The sequence below is a fragment of the Centruroides vittatus genome, unplaced genomic scaffold (assembly GCF_030686945.1).
Source record: "Centruroides vittatus isolate TY-2023 unplaced genomic scaffold, ASM3068694v2 contig_955, whole genome shotgun sequence".
Classification (NCBI taxonomy): domain Eukaryota; kingdom Metazoa; phylum Arthropoda; class Arachnida; order Scorpiones; family Buthidae; genus Centruroides; species Centruroides vittatus.
Genome location: NW_027122634.1, coordinates 1,244,720 through 1,264,826, shown reverse-complemented (window position 1 = coordinate 1,264,826; position 20,107 = coordinate 1,244,720). Strand labels below are relative to the sequence as shown.

Below are 20,107 nucleotides of genomic sequence, written 5' to 3'. Positions count from 1 at the left end.
GATTTTACTTGATGTAATTTTCTCAATCAATTTATGGTTTATGTTATGATTGAATATCAGCTTTTTTTTTATAAGGAAAGATAAAAGCTACATTTACAGAAATTTAATGTATTAATCCATCCAAAAAACACTGTTATTTTCAACTTAATTTAGGCCATCTTCAACAATAATGGAGAAGAATACTTTCAACAATTCAAATGTAAAAAGTTAAAACATTACAAATCAAAAAATTTAAATTTAAATGTTATGAATTGTTAATAAATATAGTTTATAAATCACATTCAAACCAATATCAATTTACAATTCACAAAAAATGAAAAGAAACATTCAAAATACATCTGAGAATTATTTCAAATTGTAACAAATCCTATTGATCTTTTATTATACTGTATATTGTCAATTTGTTACAATATTTCTACTATATTTATATAGAACTTTTGGCAATATTTTTGATTGCACATTTGATATAACCTACAATAGACAACAAACTTTCACACTGCATAATTAAAAATAATTTTATCAATGAATACAAGTTTTTTTGAACATTGAAGTTCATTAAAAAAAAAAACAATTAAAAATAAATTGCCTTTAAGAGTTTATAATTATGCTTATGAATTACAATTTCTCAAAAAGAGAAAAATAAAACTCAGAAAAAATGAATTTGCTCTAGGGAGAAATTAAACATCTTAAAAGAAAAATTCAGTCCTCCCTAGAGTAAATGTCAAATTTAAGTTAAACAAACACATTTATTGATCTCTTATTAGAACTGGATTTTATTATTACTCAGTTTTTCAATACTTATTTTTCTATAGATACTGATTTCTTTAAGAAGTTTATACTCTAAAGTTATTGATGTTATTTGAATACTTGCATATTGTAAAAAAATTAATTATTATTATTTGATGAAACTTCAAAGAGAACGTTATTTGTGTCTTCATATACACTTAAAAAAATCTAAATAATTATATATGTTTACAAGATAAACTAAACCAACTTTAGTTCTAAGGTACATAAAGAGAATTCAATAAACAGCATTTTTTTCTTCTTTTAATAAAGTTTATTGATAAAACCTAATTATATATAAATATCTATTCAAAGTCTGTTTCTATTTTAATACATCAGATTATGTCATAATGAGAATTCAGAAATCTCTAGCTGATTGTATCATCCTTTAGAAATAAACAGTGTCATTCTGTAGCTATAAAAATACCCTCAATAACCATTTCTAAAGAATTTCTGATTAATCAGCTTTTAAAGCAATATAGAAAACTAATTTCTTTATAAAAAAATTTCATACATTTATTTCAACATTGCAATATGTCCTTTGAAACCATATAAGCAATACCATAGATTATTATTTCATTTCAAAGACTTACAATACCTGAATTAATCATAATAAATTTAATTTATAACAGACTGTTTTATGTGTGTTAATTAAAAGACTATCATTAATTTTTATTACAATACTCAGTGTTTATTGCACAAAGGTAATGATGCAATAGATGATATTTTTATATAATTGTGATAATCCGGCTTTTTACACTTATCAAAAAGTATTCAAATTTTAAAAATTTTCATCTGAATTGAAGATTATATGTAAAAATTTTGACACAAACATTTAGAATACAATCTATATACTAAAAATATTTTAATAACTTCTGTTAGCTTTTGAATGTTGTTATATTGTAAATAGGCCTTAAGAGAGATTTTCTAATAATAAAATTTATTATGTATAATCTAAAATAATAATAGTAAAAATATTAAAGCAAATTTTGTTATGAATAAAGATAATTTCAATAATAAACAAAATAGCTTTGTTAATAGAGAAATGAAACTAATTTTCATTGCCAATTCATATATTTGATTAACTACAACTGGATTTGCTATTCATTAACTGGTACAATTCCAAATAACTAAAAGAACTATTCTAATTTCATTATATTAACCAATTTACATGTTATAAAAGTAGTAAAATGGCAGATTTTATTAATTTATATTGGTACAAATAACTTGTGACTTCAGCAGATGCAATTAATCAGTCAAACCCATTTTGAGTTCTTAAATTTGTAGTATTGACAATGTATCTTGTAATAATATATCCATATTCTATTATCCAAAATCTAATACATTCCTAAAAACTATGATCATCAAGAATTTGAATATCTATAAGGTTTTTCATTATTTCTTACAGGAAAAAAAATTTAACTTGTTCCAAGTCCATTTAAATAACTCCAGTTTTCCAAATGACACTAAAACACTGCAAAACTCTTATTTACTCATCAATTTACGACTTTAGTATGATAGTGAATATTACAATTCAACACGTTTGTAAGTAGTAGCAATGAATAGATTTGTATAATAACTTCTACTATAAACTATAGGAATTGCATATTTTATACTGTATCATCATGTAAAAACAGGATTACAATGAAAATAAAAGATGATAAACCTACTGTGATAAACTGTAAAAATAAATTCAAGATGGTAGTGAAATTTTGTGATGAAAATCACTAAACTGCACAATCATGGTAAAACACAGACATGAATGAATAAATGAAATAAACAGAAGCTGGAAATGGAATAATTCCCTACTTCCCACTTTTAATAGCATAACTTTCATATTTTTGCAAAAGCTCTCCAAATAAATTTGCAATACTGGAATTCTTCAATTTAGATCAATTCTTCATGACAGATACTAAAAATATCATCAACAAAAAGAATTCAAGAAACTGGGGCATATATAAGATGACCAACCATCCTCCTTTAGTGAGGACAGTTCTTCTTTTGTAAGTTCTGTCCTCCCTCGAAAAGTGTTCTCCTACATGTCCTCCTTTTTGATATTTGAAGACTAATCTGTAAATCTCCATATTTGATTGATGCCAATCCAATCCGCTGCATGTAATGTGATGTGATGTGTTTGTATTTGACATGATGGTTCACCGAGGCTTGGTACAGTGCAGCAAAATGCAATTATGAAACGCATGTGTTCTGCACAGGAGACATTGAGAGAGTGTGCTGCATGCAAGTAGCTTTGTTTACTTCTTACCGAAACACAACACTGCACATACGCATGCAGTAGAGATTATTATAGTGTATTATTGTTGCAATGAATAAAATGATTCTTTTATTTACAATATTTTTTCTTTCAATTTGTGTGTCCTCATTTTCATTGTAAAAAAGTTGGTCTCCTTAGCATATACACAGTATCTTTCCATTCATTAATATCAATTGTATATCAGAAAATTGGATTTTAAATTATATATATTTAAATATATAAAAATAATTTAACAAACAGTCACTATACAATTCAATGAGCCAATTTGTTTATTTCTGATTAAATGTTTTATGAATCCATTAAGGGTTCAATCCAACGACATAATGATAGTCTTATCATATTGAACACTTAATGGATTCAAACACAGAACAGGCTAAGAAGTTCCAATGACAAGAAAACAGCTTGAAACCTGAATTATGTTTAACTTTAAAATGAAGATTGGAAAAATAAAAAAAAAACTTAATAAGACAGTAAAATAAATCCAGTAAATAAAAATGTTAAATGGATAGTAAATACATTGTTAATAGTGATTGAAATGAACAACACACAGGCTAGCATGTATATCAAATATTATGTTCTATTATCCCTGCAATGTTTATGTTAACTGACAGCCATCATAACCACACCCATGGATCTTGACATAAGATAGATCATCAAGATTTGTGATAGATATAATTTATAGCTATATGATATAAATCTGTCTATTATATAAATTGATATAATAGAAATAGTTATATTTAAATACTACTGTATTTTACAGCATATAAGATGCACATGTATGTAAGACACCTCCATTTCAGCACAGAATATTGAGAAAAAAAATATTTAGCATATTTAAACAATGTGCCTTTGGTACTTTGCACCATTTTTTTTTTAAACTGTATTCTGGTTTAAAAAATAAATAAATAAATAAATAAAAAGCACACTTTTATTTATCAGATAGAGGTAAAGAGAGGAGTTTAAAATAAGTCATTTATGATTATCTTACTCATTAGTGCTAAGATAGTCAAGTCAGAATCTAGAAGTTTTTATAATTTTCTCTAAATCAAACTGTCAAAAAATAAATATAATGTCAGTTGAGTGGTGTCAATTAAATATATATATTATTATAAATATAAATATATTTATTTATTTATTTTAAATTGTTCCCATAGCAACAAAATGTCATGTTTAATTCACTGTTTCCTGATAATTTACAATGGCATAACTACATAAGAGTGGCCCCTGTGCAAAATTTCCAAAATGGGCTTTCTGTTGTTTTTCTTGTGACATAGCCTAATATACATAAAATTATAAAGTGATAAGTAATTTATTTATTTTAAAAATAAATACATTAATACACTACATTGAACTAATAGAAGCAAGCTTACAGTACACTGTAGTCCTACTTACTTTGCAATGAACAAAACCCACCTAAAATTTTTTATGGACTTAATTGTACCAAATATATCCCTTGCCTTGGATAAGTCTAGTTTCTTCACTTCTGAATTTTCATAGAAAATAATGTTAAATCACTTAGTCTCTCTGTCCATTGAACTCCTCATATAGTTCTTTTTTATAATTTTGACTTTTGTAGTTTGAGAGGACAAGTGCCCTAGATATTTTGGATGCCTGTGTGGTTTCAGGTGGCCATGTCCACTGGATAAGCTTGTTCAGAAGCCACTGTTTGATGCCTTTTACAATTTTGTTCAAAAAATATGGAAGAAAAGACTATTTATAATTTCTAATTTCTAGTTTTTTACTTTTTAGTTTTTACTAAAAGCCAAATTTCTAATTTTATGTTTACTTTGAATCATATATTTTGGTTTATACTCTTAGTGTTATACTCTGATAGGAGTGGTGCACTTATTTCTAATTTAAAAATATAATATATATATATATATATATATTAATATAAATGTAATAAATATATATATATATTTTTTTTAAATTAGAAATAAGTGCACCACTCCTATCAGAGTATAACACTAAGAGTATAAACCGAAATATATGATTCAAAGTAAACATAAAATTAGAAATTTGGCTTTTAGTAAAAACTAAAAAGTAAAAAACTAGAAATTAGAAATTATAAATAGTCTTTTCTTCTATTTTTTTGAACAAAATTGTAAAAGGCATCAAACAGTGGCTTCTGAACAAGCTTATCCAGTGGACATGGCCACCTGAAACCATGCATGAAGATTTCTAATTTCAGAATAAGTCTATCTTGATTGTAAATTGGACAATAATAGATCATATGGTCGACGGTGTCAAGGTTACTGTAGAGCAAAAGCAAAAGGCAGTTTCTGCCTGTTTATACATCGCCAGGTAGCTTCTAAAATTACCATGCTCAGTAAGAAGTTGAGCAGTAGCAAGCGTTAAATCTCCAAGTGGTGATAAGAATCTGCTATCAACACTAGGAAAATAAAGTCTTGTTATTCTACCAGTTTTACTGCTCAACCATTGCTGGTTCCACTTCTGCATAGCATTGACATGAATATAATTTTTAAGGCTGCTACGTGAGAGAGGGATGAGAGTATAGTCCAAGTCAGTGTCCTTTTCAGCTGACTTAGCCTCAAAGTCAGCTTTTTCATTTCCTAGTATGCCAGTATGGCCAGGAACAAAAATAAAAGTTATCTTATTAACATGATTTTTAATATGGTGCTGGATATATGTGATTTTGTTGCTATTGCAATTGGGATTTAATAGGGCTTTTAAGACAGACTGAGAGTCACTGTAAACATTGATAGAGATAAGTACAGGATGACAAAGGATAAGTACAGAATGACATGTGCTCATTCTACCCTACTTTCTTATATCAGGTGTCACATTGAAATTTTCAAATTATGGTTAGACCTGTACATATATGGGATGGCAGCTTTGCAGCTGAAGCATACTGTGATGTCAGCTGCAAGGTATAAAAGCATCTGTTGAATGGAATTCAACAAAGTGCACATTCTCCTGTTTTCTCACTCATCTGCAAATGTGTACAGGCTTTCTGTTGCAGATATTGGCTTGCCCACTTCCCATTGTTCAAATACCAATATATTTGTTGTTTTTTGTTCTACACATCATTCTAACACCTTATGCTGTTTTCCATCCTGCAGAATCTCATGACATTGTGAATTTCTGATGTATGTATTGAAAATGTTTGATTCGTGGTTACATTAACCATAACTGTGACACATGTTCTACCCTATTTTCTTATATCATGAGCACACATCATCCTGTACTTACCCTGCAAAAGTTTCAATGAATTCCTCCATTTTCCATACTCCTGAGATCACTGTTAATCAAATTACTTTATGACCATCCTGTATATAAGAAACTATCAATATGAACATATAGAACTTAATATAATGAGAAATACATCGAATAATATAAAGTTAGTAATAGAAACTAAATTACTGATAATTAATTATTATTAAGTCATAGTATTTTGGCTTTTTTCAGTCTACTATCAGGATGAATTATCAACTAGCTATGACTGGCTAGATTATCAATGTCTCAATAGTTAATAACATTAGCTTTTAGCCCTCTCTCAAATCTATTATTCCATTGTAGCTGTCCTCAAATTTTAAGGATTTCTATAGTAACATCTTCAGGATCATGCGGTAGATTTTCTCAGTACAATGCAAGTCTTTGAAATTCTGCCCCATAAATGTTTTTTATGCTGCCCCCTTATGGTGCCACCTGATATTGTCACCTCTCTGCATCATAGTATGGCACAGCACTGAGCATCTTATTCCACAAAACATCTAAATCTCTATCTAAAGCATGCTGAACTAAAACAATGTTAATATTGCCAGATGTGTTTCTCTTATGAGTTCCTTAATTCTTTTGTTTGTGTCATCCCTATTCACAAGTTCACAAGAATATACCTTAAAATATATATAAAGTACTCAATTTTTAACTCAAATTTGAGTTAAAAAGTACTCAAATTTTATGTAGTATATATTTTTTGTTCCATTAAACTTCATTTTTCCATAGCATCAGTTCTAAACTCAAATTAATGTTAATCAACTATGCTTTTTAATATAACTGTTGCATATTGATTTCCTAATTTGTAAATTGCATATCAATCAATCAAACCTTTATTCGTATTAGGCTCTAGCCTGTTACAAAGGGAGTTAATTATTGGTACATTAACATTATATTAAGTCAAGTGATCAATGCTTCCCGACTGGTCTCAACAAATTTGTTAACATAATTATACAATTTATATATTGTTTCTATGTTGGCTGAGTGAAAAAAACTATACATCGATTTTTCTAAGGTATAGTCACTTAAGAAATGAAGCCCATACCTCTTAATTCTTTAGCCCTTTCACAACTACAAATCAAGTGAAATTTTGAAAAATTATCACTACATCTCAAGCAAGCATTATTAGAATACACATAAAATTTATTATTAATCAATATAACATCTTTGTTCAGTCTAAGTTGAATAAAGAATTTTTTAATGTTAAATTGTAAGTTTGTCAATATATAGTTATTAATGTAAGGATATTCCAGTATCATGCTGTACCAATCTGGCAATTTATGTATATGAATATCTTCAATATCATGATAACAAACTTTCCAAAACATTCCAGATTAATTGAGTGCTTAATTCTTCACTTATCTCCGGCGTATCCAAAAACGGCCATATGGAAAACCCATAACTATTAAACACTTTAGCCAATTGACTCACCCAGTTTCTATTCAGTCCATTCAACAGTGATTTATGATATAATTGTTTCAGTAGGATGGTCAAAGGCTGCCCCCTATCCCTCAATTTCACAAGGAATTTAATACATCTTTTTATAAACATTGTACTTAATTTAAATCTACTCAGCTCCAACCTAAGTGCACTACCAGGTACTACATTAAACTCTAATGAAAATATTTTACATATAAATCTATTCTGAATTACTTCCAGTTTCTGATATTTACAGAGATACCAAATTGGAGAGGCATAACTCACTGCGTTTACAATAATAGAATTGAACAACTTAAACTGAACTCGAATATTTTTTAGCTTGATCATTGAAAACTTCACTGCATTGTTAATTAGCTTGTTCGCTTTAATCATGGGTGTATTAACTTGTTTATCAAAGGATAGAGTAGGAGTTAAAATAACCCCCAAGAACTTGATTTCATTCACCACCTTTAGCTCTTCCTTATTAATATAAAAAGACACATTCTTCCTGGGGAGTCTAGCCCCATAAATTGCATATGAATTTCACAAATTTATATAATTTCAATTTAAATTTAAGATAATCAAACTAACACTGGCAATCTATGATATACATAAATATTCTTCTAATGTAATAAATGAAAAAAGTAATAATATAAGAGCCATTATACGGTGTGCAATACTTTGGTGCTAGCACCATCTGGTGAGAATAATGTGAACTAGATGTTTATATTTATAATATGAATGTGTGTGTGTAACTTTAGATATATGATATTTCAGCACTGATCACTTCTTTCTATCAATAGATTTGACTATTAGGGGACTTGAGACCCAAGATAATATCCTATAATAAGAATACCATAAACAAAAATGAAGCAACGAAATTCTTATGATTTTCCTACAGAAATTAATTTATCATTATTTAATTTAGTATTTACGCATGGCCTAGCTTACCATAGTCTTACATTTAATTCCAGGGGAAAAATTCTTATGTTTATAATTTATGACATAGTACTTGCCTATAAACTATAATTAAAATGTGATATGCTACATTAAGCAATGTATAGTAAATATTAACTTCTTTCATAAGAATGTAAAAAATGAACATAAAATAAAATTTATTCTTTCTTGAAAAAAAATTATACATTCCTTTATACTTTCAATTTAATGAATTCCATTCTTTGCTAAATACATGATCAAATCTAATAATTACACACAAAAACAAATTATTAGCTATAGCATCCCAGAGTTTAATTCTTCTTTTATAATAATAAAATCAACTTTTAAAAATACAATATTGGTTATTTACAAAACTGTCTGTTTGAGATACAGTAATACCTCAGTTTTCGTTGACTTCTTTCAGTTATCGTCGGTTTCAGTTTTCATTGATTTCTTTTGCAAAAAATTTGTCTCAGTTTTCGTCGATTGCCACGGATTTCGTTGGCGTGCCCAAGTGACCTCACTGCTAATTTCATGAAAACAAAGGGCAACCCACACATTTTCTGGCTCAGTGTGGCGTTATTTCTCGTTGTATGAACATTACCCAGCAACTGTCCATCATTGGCCAACAGTTCCGTTCCCTGAACACTGGGAGCTCGGTCGTGGGTTCATGCTTCGCCAGGATGGGCTGGCCACGTGAAGTTTTCTGGGTTTCTCCATGTCTGTAACACCTGAATAGGGGCCAATTACCCCTTAAATGGACCTCCTGGAAGGCATTATTCCTCTCAATACGACCATAATAAATGCACACAACTACTACTACATGACAATTACATCACACTTTACCACGGGGCGATATAGGCTAGAAGCTCATGTCCAACTAAGCTTCTACAAGACAAGACATTACCCCGCACATCTAGCCAAACAATTCCATTGCTTTCCTTTAGATTAGTCTCTTATATTAATTTCTTATTGCTTTTAGTATTTAATGCTATATTAATTCTCTATAAAATGTGTTTTTGGTATGTATTTTGGAGTGTCTAGAATGAATTAATTGGATTTACATTGATTCATATGGAAATAATTGCCTCAGTTTTTGCCAATTGTTTTCAAACAGATTATCAACAAAAACTGAGGTATCACTGTATTTGATTAACAGGAAAAGAAAATTGAATTCTATTAGTAAGATAAATTAATGTTTATTTTTATAATTTGGTAAAATAAAATTATATTCTTCAGATGACACTTGATATTAAATTTAAAAAATAAACATTATAGAATACTAAATAAACAAATCTTATAATGATAATTCTAATTAATAATTGTTTGACCCAAAAATTACAATCTATATCAATAGTTAAAAGTAAAGAATAATTCAAATTACTAATCTACAAAATACTTATGTATAAAATATTATTTTATTCAAATTTATACGAAATTATTAGATAATAACTAAAGCACATACTGTAAATTCTCCAATAGACACCATGTCTACAACAGATTCCAGCTAGTTTAAACTGCTAAATAAATGCTGGGTATCATTAAATTCCTATGTGCAGTTCTCAAAGCTTAAGAGTGTTCTGTACGTGCTATGGTAAACCCTTCAAAAATGTTTTTACTATGACATGGAGCACAATTGTAGTATATGGTAAATAATATGTCAGTGGGCATATCTTTCCTGTTTCAAACTCGTCATTTTAAACAGATCAGTAAAGTATATCAGTCAACCAAAATAGCAATCATGAGATCTATAAGTCCACATCTACAAGTGCTAGGAGGAAAAGCCTTACCCTTGAAGGCTTTCTTTTTAATGAAAGTTTTATTCTGATTGGTAAGAAGATCCATTAAAAACTCCTGGCTATCCTATGGCTGAAGCTATGTCTGAAAGGAAAAGAAAAAGAAGATATCAGCTCTTTCCACACAGCTTTCTGCTGTTTCATGATGTATTGTACAGCACATTTTACTGTGGCTTGTTAACTGCAATCAGTAGAATAAAACTTGGAAACTTTTCACTTTTCTGGTGTATGTCATGAACTTGGTGGAAATATTTTCAGATGTTATCAAGTCGAGATTCTTCAAGCCAGAATATAAATTTATGTCCAAAGATAATTAACCTTCATCACCAAGTGTTAGAACTTAGTCACAAGAAGGGAAAGGTTTGCACTTTTTCCAACTATAAAGACACTGTCAGAGATAGGCAACTTTGGAAGTTGGCCTGACATACCAAGAAAGAATTGAAGATCTTGAATAAGTATGTTTGAAAATCTTATATAGTAGATGGTTTGTGAAATAGTGTAATATGACAATAAAATTCTCTTATAAAACTGCTGAAAAGGAACTAAACTTCCTGACAGCAAAATCAATACAAGATGTAGTGCCAAAAGCAAAGACTAGGAAGAAGCTCCCAGAATCTGTAAGGGAAAGATGGAAGCCATTATCATAAATCTGTACTCCTAATGCTAGAATCACACTATTCATTTTGGAGGGGGTTGCTGGTTATAAACATGGATGACTTCTTGGATAGAAAATAAACTTAAAATTCAATAAAAAGGAAAAAAAGGAGCACAAACTGAACTTCAGGAAGTAAAAGTGTTGGAACCAAATACATACATAATTCCTTCATAAGTGAAATTATTACAAAGGTTGCTTCTAGCCCTTGGTATAATATATAATTAATTAAGTTTAAATTAAATCTTGTAATTGTATCATATGTTGTCACCACTTGTGCACCATAATTGTCTAACTTATAACTGTTTCGTATCAGCACCCTGTACGTCACAACCATCATGCTACATTATGAAGATTTATTACACCTGTTTACACTGATATGCTTACTGCTCATACAGTTATAACGGCATTTTCATCTTTATATTGTATAGCTTTAGGCATATTTTTAAGTTGATCATTACCTTGTATAATTTTTAATATAGCTTTACCCTTAGTTCATACCAAACTGTTGAGGGACTATTTCCTATAGAGAAAATAGTCCGAAATGCATTTTGGGTTTTTGTTTCCATACTTATGTAGTAATTTTTGTGTTTATTAAATTGTTTTCACTTGATCCCTGAGTATTTGTGCCCATCATTGGTTTGATAAGCCCTCCACTATTATATGCCTCACGGTTGTTGATAATTTAATCCATCCTTCATAAGTATTTTATTGATAATTCTCTTCTTACAATTTTATCATATTTTACTTTATAATTCAATTCCTTATCATAAAACAATCTCATAATTGACAAAAATTGATCAATATTATAACGAAAACTAACTTTCTTATGTTCAGAACCCTTTCTCAGGACTACACATCTGTAACTTCCTGTTAGGGATTAACACTCCAGATCCCCCTTTTTCTTTTGTTAAGTGCTTCTTACTAAATTTTCTCCTGGACCTACATTTACACTTGGTTTTCTATTGAAATGGAGTTACAGTTTTTTGTGTTGGATTATTTCTTTAGAACCTAAAACATGCTTAGCAAGAACATTACCTACAAATTAATGTGCCTAGCAAATACCATTCAAAAAACATTATACTCCATTACATTATGCTTGCTTCATTTGAAGATAAAATTTAAGGTCAGGTTTTGCAGGATAAATAGCATTAGTACAGTGCAAATACAAACAATAATTCACATTTATCTACAAATTTGTAAGGATGTAGTTACAGTCATTTTTCTCAGTATGGCAGAATGGGATTTTTTTATCTTATACATTAGCATTTCTAATTGCTGTATTTTGTGGGAGAGGAATCATCTTGCATCTTATATGAGGTTTATCTCCCATAGGCTAATGAATTCCTTAAACAGTTTTTACTAGGCTAATAAATTCCTTAAACAGTCTTTACTAGGCTACAGGTAACCTACCTAACCCAACTTGTGAATAAAAATGTTACTGTTAATTAACCATATTATTATTACAGTAGAACTTAGACTTATACAGATAGAGACTTACTAATTTGGCCTTCAACAATCAAGCCTCTCAATTATCTGGCACACCTCCCAGTGTGATTGCCTATGTGCTCCCATTTTCATGAAAATGTTAATCAAGTCACACATCCTGTTTACTCGTGTTTTATTTCTTTGTACAGTATTGCATTTCAGCATGCCATATTATTTGCTCACCTGCTGCCAAAAAAAGAATCAGTACTAAAGAAAAACATGTCACTTCATTCATTACCTTTAGGCAACCTTCCCTTGGGTGATTTTGTCTCGAATAAATTAAGCCAATTTTGACCGATTTCACATTTAAAAAGTTAACTAAAGACAGATCTACTTAAATTATCAAAGTTTATTTCATATCTTTTAGTTCATGGAAGAAAACAAAAATCTAGCTTAAGAAAACAGTATTATGCATACGGTAATGAAGTAGAAGAATAAAAAAAATATTTGTATTTCATCCTCTCTCTTTGCAGGTTAATACATGTTTCCATCTCGTATTAAATTTAATAATTATAAATAGTTAATTTTTAATTCACACATTTCTAAAATTTAATTTGGAATCGATCATTAAATTTAATAACCCAAGAATTTGGCATATCGTTTGGCGTGTTTATTATATAACGGGCTATGGTTGTTGATGTTTATAAGTAATATGTGTGAACACAAGTTTGGAAAAATATGTGATCACAAGCAACACAAAGATGCTAGCGGAACAAGTGCTAAACACAGACTGATGGAGCATGCCGCATGCACACAATTCGGGACTTCCCCTCTCCTCATCACTTGTTATGCAAAACATTGCTTGTTAAGTGAGGCAAATTTTTACAATTTGTTTTGCTCGTTATACGAAATACTCGTTGTGCGAGGTGCTCATTAAGTGATGTTCCACTGTATAAATAAATATTTACAGTTGTAATAGAAAATCAAATACAAAGAGTTACTCTCACATATGGACTTTTAAGAACTTTAAAAATTATGTTTTGATTCAATAAAACTTAAAATGAGCATTTAAAAATTGAGTCAAAAATAACTTAAAAGATAAGTTTATGTTAAAATGTAAAAAAATTAAAAATATTAATTTTTTTCTTACCCTTCACCTGTCAAAGCACAGCATGGTTGTATCCTCCAACGATGTTTTTTTATGGAAGTTAAATTAAGCTGTTTCGTTATTTCTGCTGGAGTCATGCACCCCTTAACATCTTGCTTATTAGCATAAATAAGTACTGCTGCTTTTCTGAGATCCTAAAAAAAAATTCATCTCAAAACAATCTTTTCTACAAGTATATAACAAAATTCAAATTAATTCCATATTATTATTATTATAGAGTGTTATTATTGTAATCAAAATTGGTCTTAGGTGCTAGCAGAGCATTCAGCATAGGGCTGAATTTCATAGGCCTGTAAATTATATGTACAGATCACATAAAAAACATTTAAATTTCAAGTATGAAGTAAGTGAATGATGAATATCAATCATTTGAATCTGAAATGCTTTAAGAGATGTAAGCAACTAATATCAACATTCAAGAATTACAGAGTAAAAATAATATAGCATTTGCATTAAAAGTAAACACAGACAATGAATGCAATGATTCTGGAAAAGTAATACATTACCAGGATCACTGCATTCATTTATTTGGTAATAACAATGGTAATAACATTTCCAAATTTAGATATTATCACTAGTAAAGTATCTAAGGCTTTTGACCCATTCTTCCTAAATATTTATAAATATTATTGCAAAATTGAAAATTTTCATTGAGCATATCAAATAGACTGAGAAAACTCACAAATCACAGTTTTAATAGTTTTTTGACCAATATAAGACATGCATGTAAACTCAAAGCTAAACTTTAATAGCCTTGCAACTCTCAAGCAGACTTTAAATGCATAGCCAATGAGAAAACTGGTACAGTAAGCAGCATTTGATAGCAATAAGGCTAGCCTCATCTGTAAATGAAATTCTGTATGTTCCTATAGCTGGGATAAGTAACAGCATTCAAACAAACAACTATGTTTTCAAAAAAGTGATAAAACATTTGTAAGATTAATTACAGTGGTATGTTATTTATTATCTTTTTAGTTTTAATTGCTATTTAGTTATGAGCATTGATATATCAGTTACTATTTAGTAATAGTTTCAACTTAATAATAATAACTAAAAATTAAATTATTTGAAGTCAAAACAACCTCAAAATCTTCAAAATAATTTTTTCATGTCTTTATCACAAAACATTAAAAGATAAAACATTCACAAAATCCTGAATACTTTCAAATCTATATATAGAAGAGTATCATTTAAATGATTATTTTAAGTATGATCATCTGATACATAAATTAAAAACTGAATTTTCAATTCTGTGTGTACATGCATGAATTTTCAATTTTGTAAAGAAAGTAACTATTGAAGATATTATATTTTATTAATAGAATACTAGTTTGTTTTTAATGAGTAAAACTGTCAGCATTTGTAATAAATTTAACTATTACATTTTTATTTGATATTACAGTGAAACCTCGATCTAATGGACTTTGGATTTAATGGACAAAATTTCCAGTCAATGTCATGTAAAAGTTAACACCTGTTTAATTTTAAAATGCTTCTTATATGTAATTAAATAAACATGTTATTTTTTTCAAATTCAAAAAGTCACCCACTCTTAACTTTATGCCACATGGCTGTGTATCAATATATCATCATCCAAAAACAAATAAATAGAAAATTCTGTGTTCTTGCCAAATTTAAATTTGAGGGTTTTCTTTTAAGAACATTAATTGTATTTAACTAAACAAATAAAGTGTATTTTCCAAAAAATGTTTGTTTATTTAGCTGTATACTTGTTTACTACAGTCCCAGAACTATGATGGTGAATACATAAGCAATAATACACATAGAAAACTTTTCTGTAAAATTAAACTTCTCATACATATTTAATTTTAATCACATAAATGTATCTACATAAGTAAAAACAGATAAACTAACTAATTTGTCAATTTTTTAACACAAGCATTTAGAAAACCTACCTTATTATATAATGGACTTTTGGCTTTAACACATACCCCTCACAAATATTAGTCTATTAAATCAAGGTTTTACTGTATTATTAAGTGCAAGTGTAACTGCCATTTTTTTCAAATAAATATAATATAATTATTGACTCTTCTTTTGAGGGTCTGGATCATAAGTTTTGCTTGAAATCTCCTTAATCCAACTGAGATTGTAATATAAAATATCTTATATGATTGTTATGTAATAATTTTAGTATATTATTATTTTTAAAAGAATGTTCAATTTAAAACTTTCTAAATAATAAATATTTTCACTTGAATTATTAATAATTTTTATTTAAACTTTAAAAATTAAATTTATAAATAAAATCTTAAATATTCTCATCAAAGCAAATAAAATTTTATGCAAAAATATTAAGATGTTATTTTTTCATTCATAATTTTAAAGAAAAAAAAATTTTATTTATCACAATCATATCTTTTAAACAATAAAAAAACCAGTGCAAAATTTCTTTAATTTGATAATTATTAACCTTGAAGTTAAGTTGAAATAAATTTACTGCTAGTTATAAAAGATATAAAAGAAATAAAACAGTGATAAATTATTCCTTAAAAATGCTAAACAGATTTTGCAATTTTTAATTCTAAAACTTAAAAGCTCACAAACTAACATTTAATTTGCATCTTTTAAATTAAATTTTCTATTTAGTCATTAGAAGAGTTGAATAAAACTAATTTTAAAAATAAATAAATAATATATTTAATTTACTTGCCTTTTCAACTACAAATATATTTAAAAAAACAACTTATTGATGATTGTTCATACAATGTAATGAATATTTTTAAAACATGAGTAAAATATTCTTTATAAAGTATTAATTATCATTTGTATTCATCATTTACAGCAACATTACTGTAAACATACATACTAACTGGTTTTCATCTTGTACAACTCAGTTGACTCACTGTACACCAAATTCTCAGTGTTCAGATTATTATTATGAAGAATGTTCACTCATTGCAGCACAAGCATCACAGACACCATAAGTGAGCTCAAGTATGTCAAGAAAATTACCAAGCATGATGGCTTTCTGGTCACAGTTATATGACACTTAATTTCTATTTATGAAACAACAAGGACTGTCCATTCACAAACCAAGTATATGGGAAGAGTCATGTTAAACCATTTTCAAGTGTTAAGAAAAATATACAAAGAGATACTAAACATAACGTAAACCTTGTGTATAAAAGTAATCCCAAGATCATTGTTATCTTCCATATTTTTTCAATCCTAAAATCTTTAGAATTCTATAAAATAACAAGATGACGGCCAATTATTCCAATGTCTTTGGAGTATATACTATTCCATTAGATCTCTGCTTTAACAAAAAGTTAAACTATGTAGGAGCCACTGGGCATAGCCTAGGCTGGAGGCTGTTTAAAGCAATCTTAACCACAGAAATCCAAAAACGACGAGTACACTCAAACCTGTTTTTGTGCGGTCTTTTTTTGTGCGATTTTTTATACGTGCAATGTGTTTTGTGCAATTATTTTTGTGCAGTATACCAATTTGATTGAAATTCATATACTGCACACAAAAAATCACACAAAACAAATCGCACAAATAAAAAATCGTACAAAAATAGACTGCACAAAATCAGGTTTGAGTGTAGTTGCCATTGGGATGGACGTAATAAGGCAGCGTTATGGTGTGCAAAAAGCTATTTTGAAAGCAACTAAGGTTGCAATTAGGGATTGCAATCCAGCAGTGTTTTGAATCCAGCTGGATTTTTGCTGGATTGAAATCATTCCAGCTGGATCCAACGCGGATCCAGCCTGGATGTATTTTTGGTGCAATAAAGTGTTATCTATCTATCTATCCTGCAATTTATGTTTTTTTAATGAAATAAAACATTTTAAAAAAATACTTTAAAAGCTTTTATTATTTAGACTGGTCACTATAAATCAGTAAAACTTCTTACACATTTAGGTAGTAAAATTAACTTTGGTTTGGTTTAACATTCGAGACAGAGATAATTAACTTTAAATGTTTAGTTAGATTATAATTATGTAATCTTTAAGTTAAATAATAGCAAAGGTAATTCTACTGATTAATTTATATTAATATATTATAATAATGTAAGGACGGATAATCAGTGGCTAAGTGGCTATCAGTCTTACCAGTTTTCATATATAAAGACTCTACATATTAGTCTGTAGTTATTTATAGGTACGTAAAACTATGTACTGGAAGTAGAATAAGTTAAATAAACTACACCTTTATTAATCCAGCAAAATTTAATAAAATAATAACCTTTTCAATCGTTTTTAACGGTCTTCCTCGGTTACAAAAAAAAATAGAACATTAAATATAGAACATAAAATGTGTTCGGAATAAATATGAAAATTAACGGAAAACGCCCAAACGGACAAAATATAGATAAATAAACAAAATAAATAGCGGAAAAAATATATACAGGGTGTTTTTTTTAACTGACGGTACTCAGAAACATCTGTAGAGCAATCTAGCAGCCGGACTGTCGCCAAATTTGGGAGAGTGACTAAGGACGACATGGAAAAGAGATTCCGCAAAGTAGTACCTAAATTCGCCGATAGAGGAAGATTTGGCGCTGTTGTAGCGAAAAAGCTACCAGCACTTCACTAAAGAAAGGGTCATCAGTCGCTTTTTTCCACTTGCATGGCCGCCTCGCTCCCCGGATCTAACCCCATGTTACTTTTTCCTGTGGGGTTACTTAAAGTCCAAGGTCTATATTAGTAGTGTCCCAAACTTGATGACTTTGAAGGACAACATTTCTCGAACTGTGATGAACATTCCTGCGGACATGTTACGTTCGGCCATAGAGAACACGGTGTTCAGGATGCAATGAGTTGTCCAGCAGGACGGTGATCACGTTGAAGAAGAGAGAAGGTTATTTGCTGATTAATTAAACTTTCGTTATTACACTGAAACCTCTGTCTGATTATTCATTCGTGTGTTTGTTAATTGCAGCTGGATTTTATGCAGATTCTTAGCTGTTTCGCTACAACAGCGCCAAATCCACCCCTACCAGAAAATTTGGGTACTACTTTTTTCTTTGCGAAATCTCTTTCTCATGTCGTCCTTAGTCACTCTCCCAAATTTGGCGACAGTCCGGCTGTTAAATTGCTCTACAGATGTTTCTGAGTACAGTCAGTTTAAAAAAAAAAAAACACCCTGTATATAAGATCCAACGAAACCAGCATTGTCCGTTAATAACATTAATTAATGTAAAAGGATCTCCACGTGGTAGACAATGAGTCCGCATCTCTATGGTTTATATAACCAGTTGTCATGTGCGCCTTGCAGATTTCCAATCTCTCAAGATGTTTGACCATTTGCCTATTCGTCATCGTTTTTATAATTGCCGCTTGATCCCACTGGACGTTAATATCCTTCTGTCTGGTGTATGATGCCAGCGCAGTGTTGTCAAGGTTCTTACTGATTGTATATTTGTGCTCTTGAGCCTTTGTTTTAAACTGCGCATCGTTGCACCCACATAAACAAGCTTGGAATTGAAACGTTGGTTGTGTAAAGGCACCGAATATATACCCGTTGTTGAATTTCGATCCTCTTTCTTTTTATCGTTTCTTAAAAGTTTGAAAACAGTGGGATTACGTCGGTATACAATACGAAAATTATCAGACCTGGCAGTACATCTATGTATCTTGTTTAAAAAAAAATGGGATGTAATTAAGCACTATTCTTTTTATATTTATTCCAAACACATTTTATGTTCTATAGTTAATGTATTTTTTTGTAACTGAGGAAGATAGTTAAAAGCGATTGAATACGTTATTATTTTATTAAATTTTGCTGGATTGATTAAGGTATAGTTTATTTATGAGTAATTTAATTATTAGTGTTAGTAAAGTAGCGAGTAAGTAATTAGTAGCAGTCTAGTAGTTAGCAAAGCGGCAACGCGACAACGTAGACTTTTTCACAATTATTTAGAAAGTTAATTGAGTATTTGCGGATCCGCAGCGCTGGATCCAGCACCAAGTGCTGGATCCAGCAGGCCGAAGAATGCACTGGATCCAGCTGGATTGCTGGATGAGGGATCCAGCAATTGCAATCCCTAGTTGCAATACCACAACGTCAAGAACGGAAGCAACATCAAAAGCGGTGGAATAGCAATCTTGAAAAACAAAAGTGCAAAACATATAAGGCCCGCCACACTTACCAAAGAGAAACAGACCCAGAGAGGCAGGGAAGACTGAGAACGGAATACTATCGACTCAACCGAGAATTTCGCATGGCTGTCAGAGACGCCAAGCAAAAGAGCTGGAGACAATATATCATGGACACGAGCCAGATGAACCCATGGGGGCTGGCATATAAGCTCCAAACGGGGAAAGTGAAATGTGTCCAGACACTCGGCCCAATAAGACTTGGATCGTCTGAGGCAACAAACTGGAGGCAAGCCACCTCCAATATCCTCCAAGCACTGTTCAAATCGGACAACCCGGAGGAGGACA

At 29.8% G+C, this 20,107-nt stretch overlaps 1 protein-coding gene and 1 long non-coding RNA gene across 2 annotated transcripts in view; both read right to left on the bottom strand.

Moving 5' to 3' along the window:
- The window catches only part of LOC136985215 (uncharacterized), a 118,576-nt gene that overhangs the window by 4,443 nt on the left and 94,026 nt on the right, over positions 1 to 20,107 (bottom strand). The gene's annotated exons all lie outside the window — the stretch shown is intronic.
- Positions 1 to 20,107, bottom strand: part of LOC136985209 (ADP-ribosylation factor-like protein 5A) — a 48,152-nt gene that overhangs the window by 3,510 nt on the left and 24,535 nt on the right. The window contains exon 5 of the mRNA XM_067282442.1: positions 13,674 to 13,825. Coding sequence (XP_067138543.1) covers positions 13,674 to 13,825 — 152 coding nt within the window. The remainder of the gene's footprint in view (positions 1 to 13,673; positions 13,826 to 20,107) is intronic.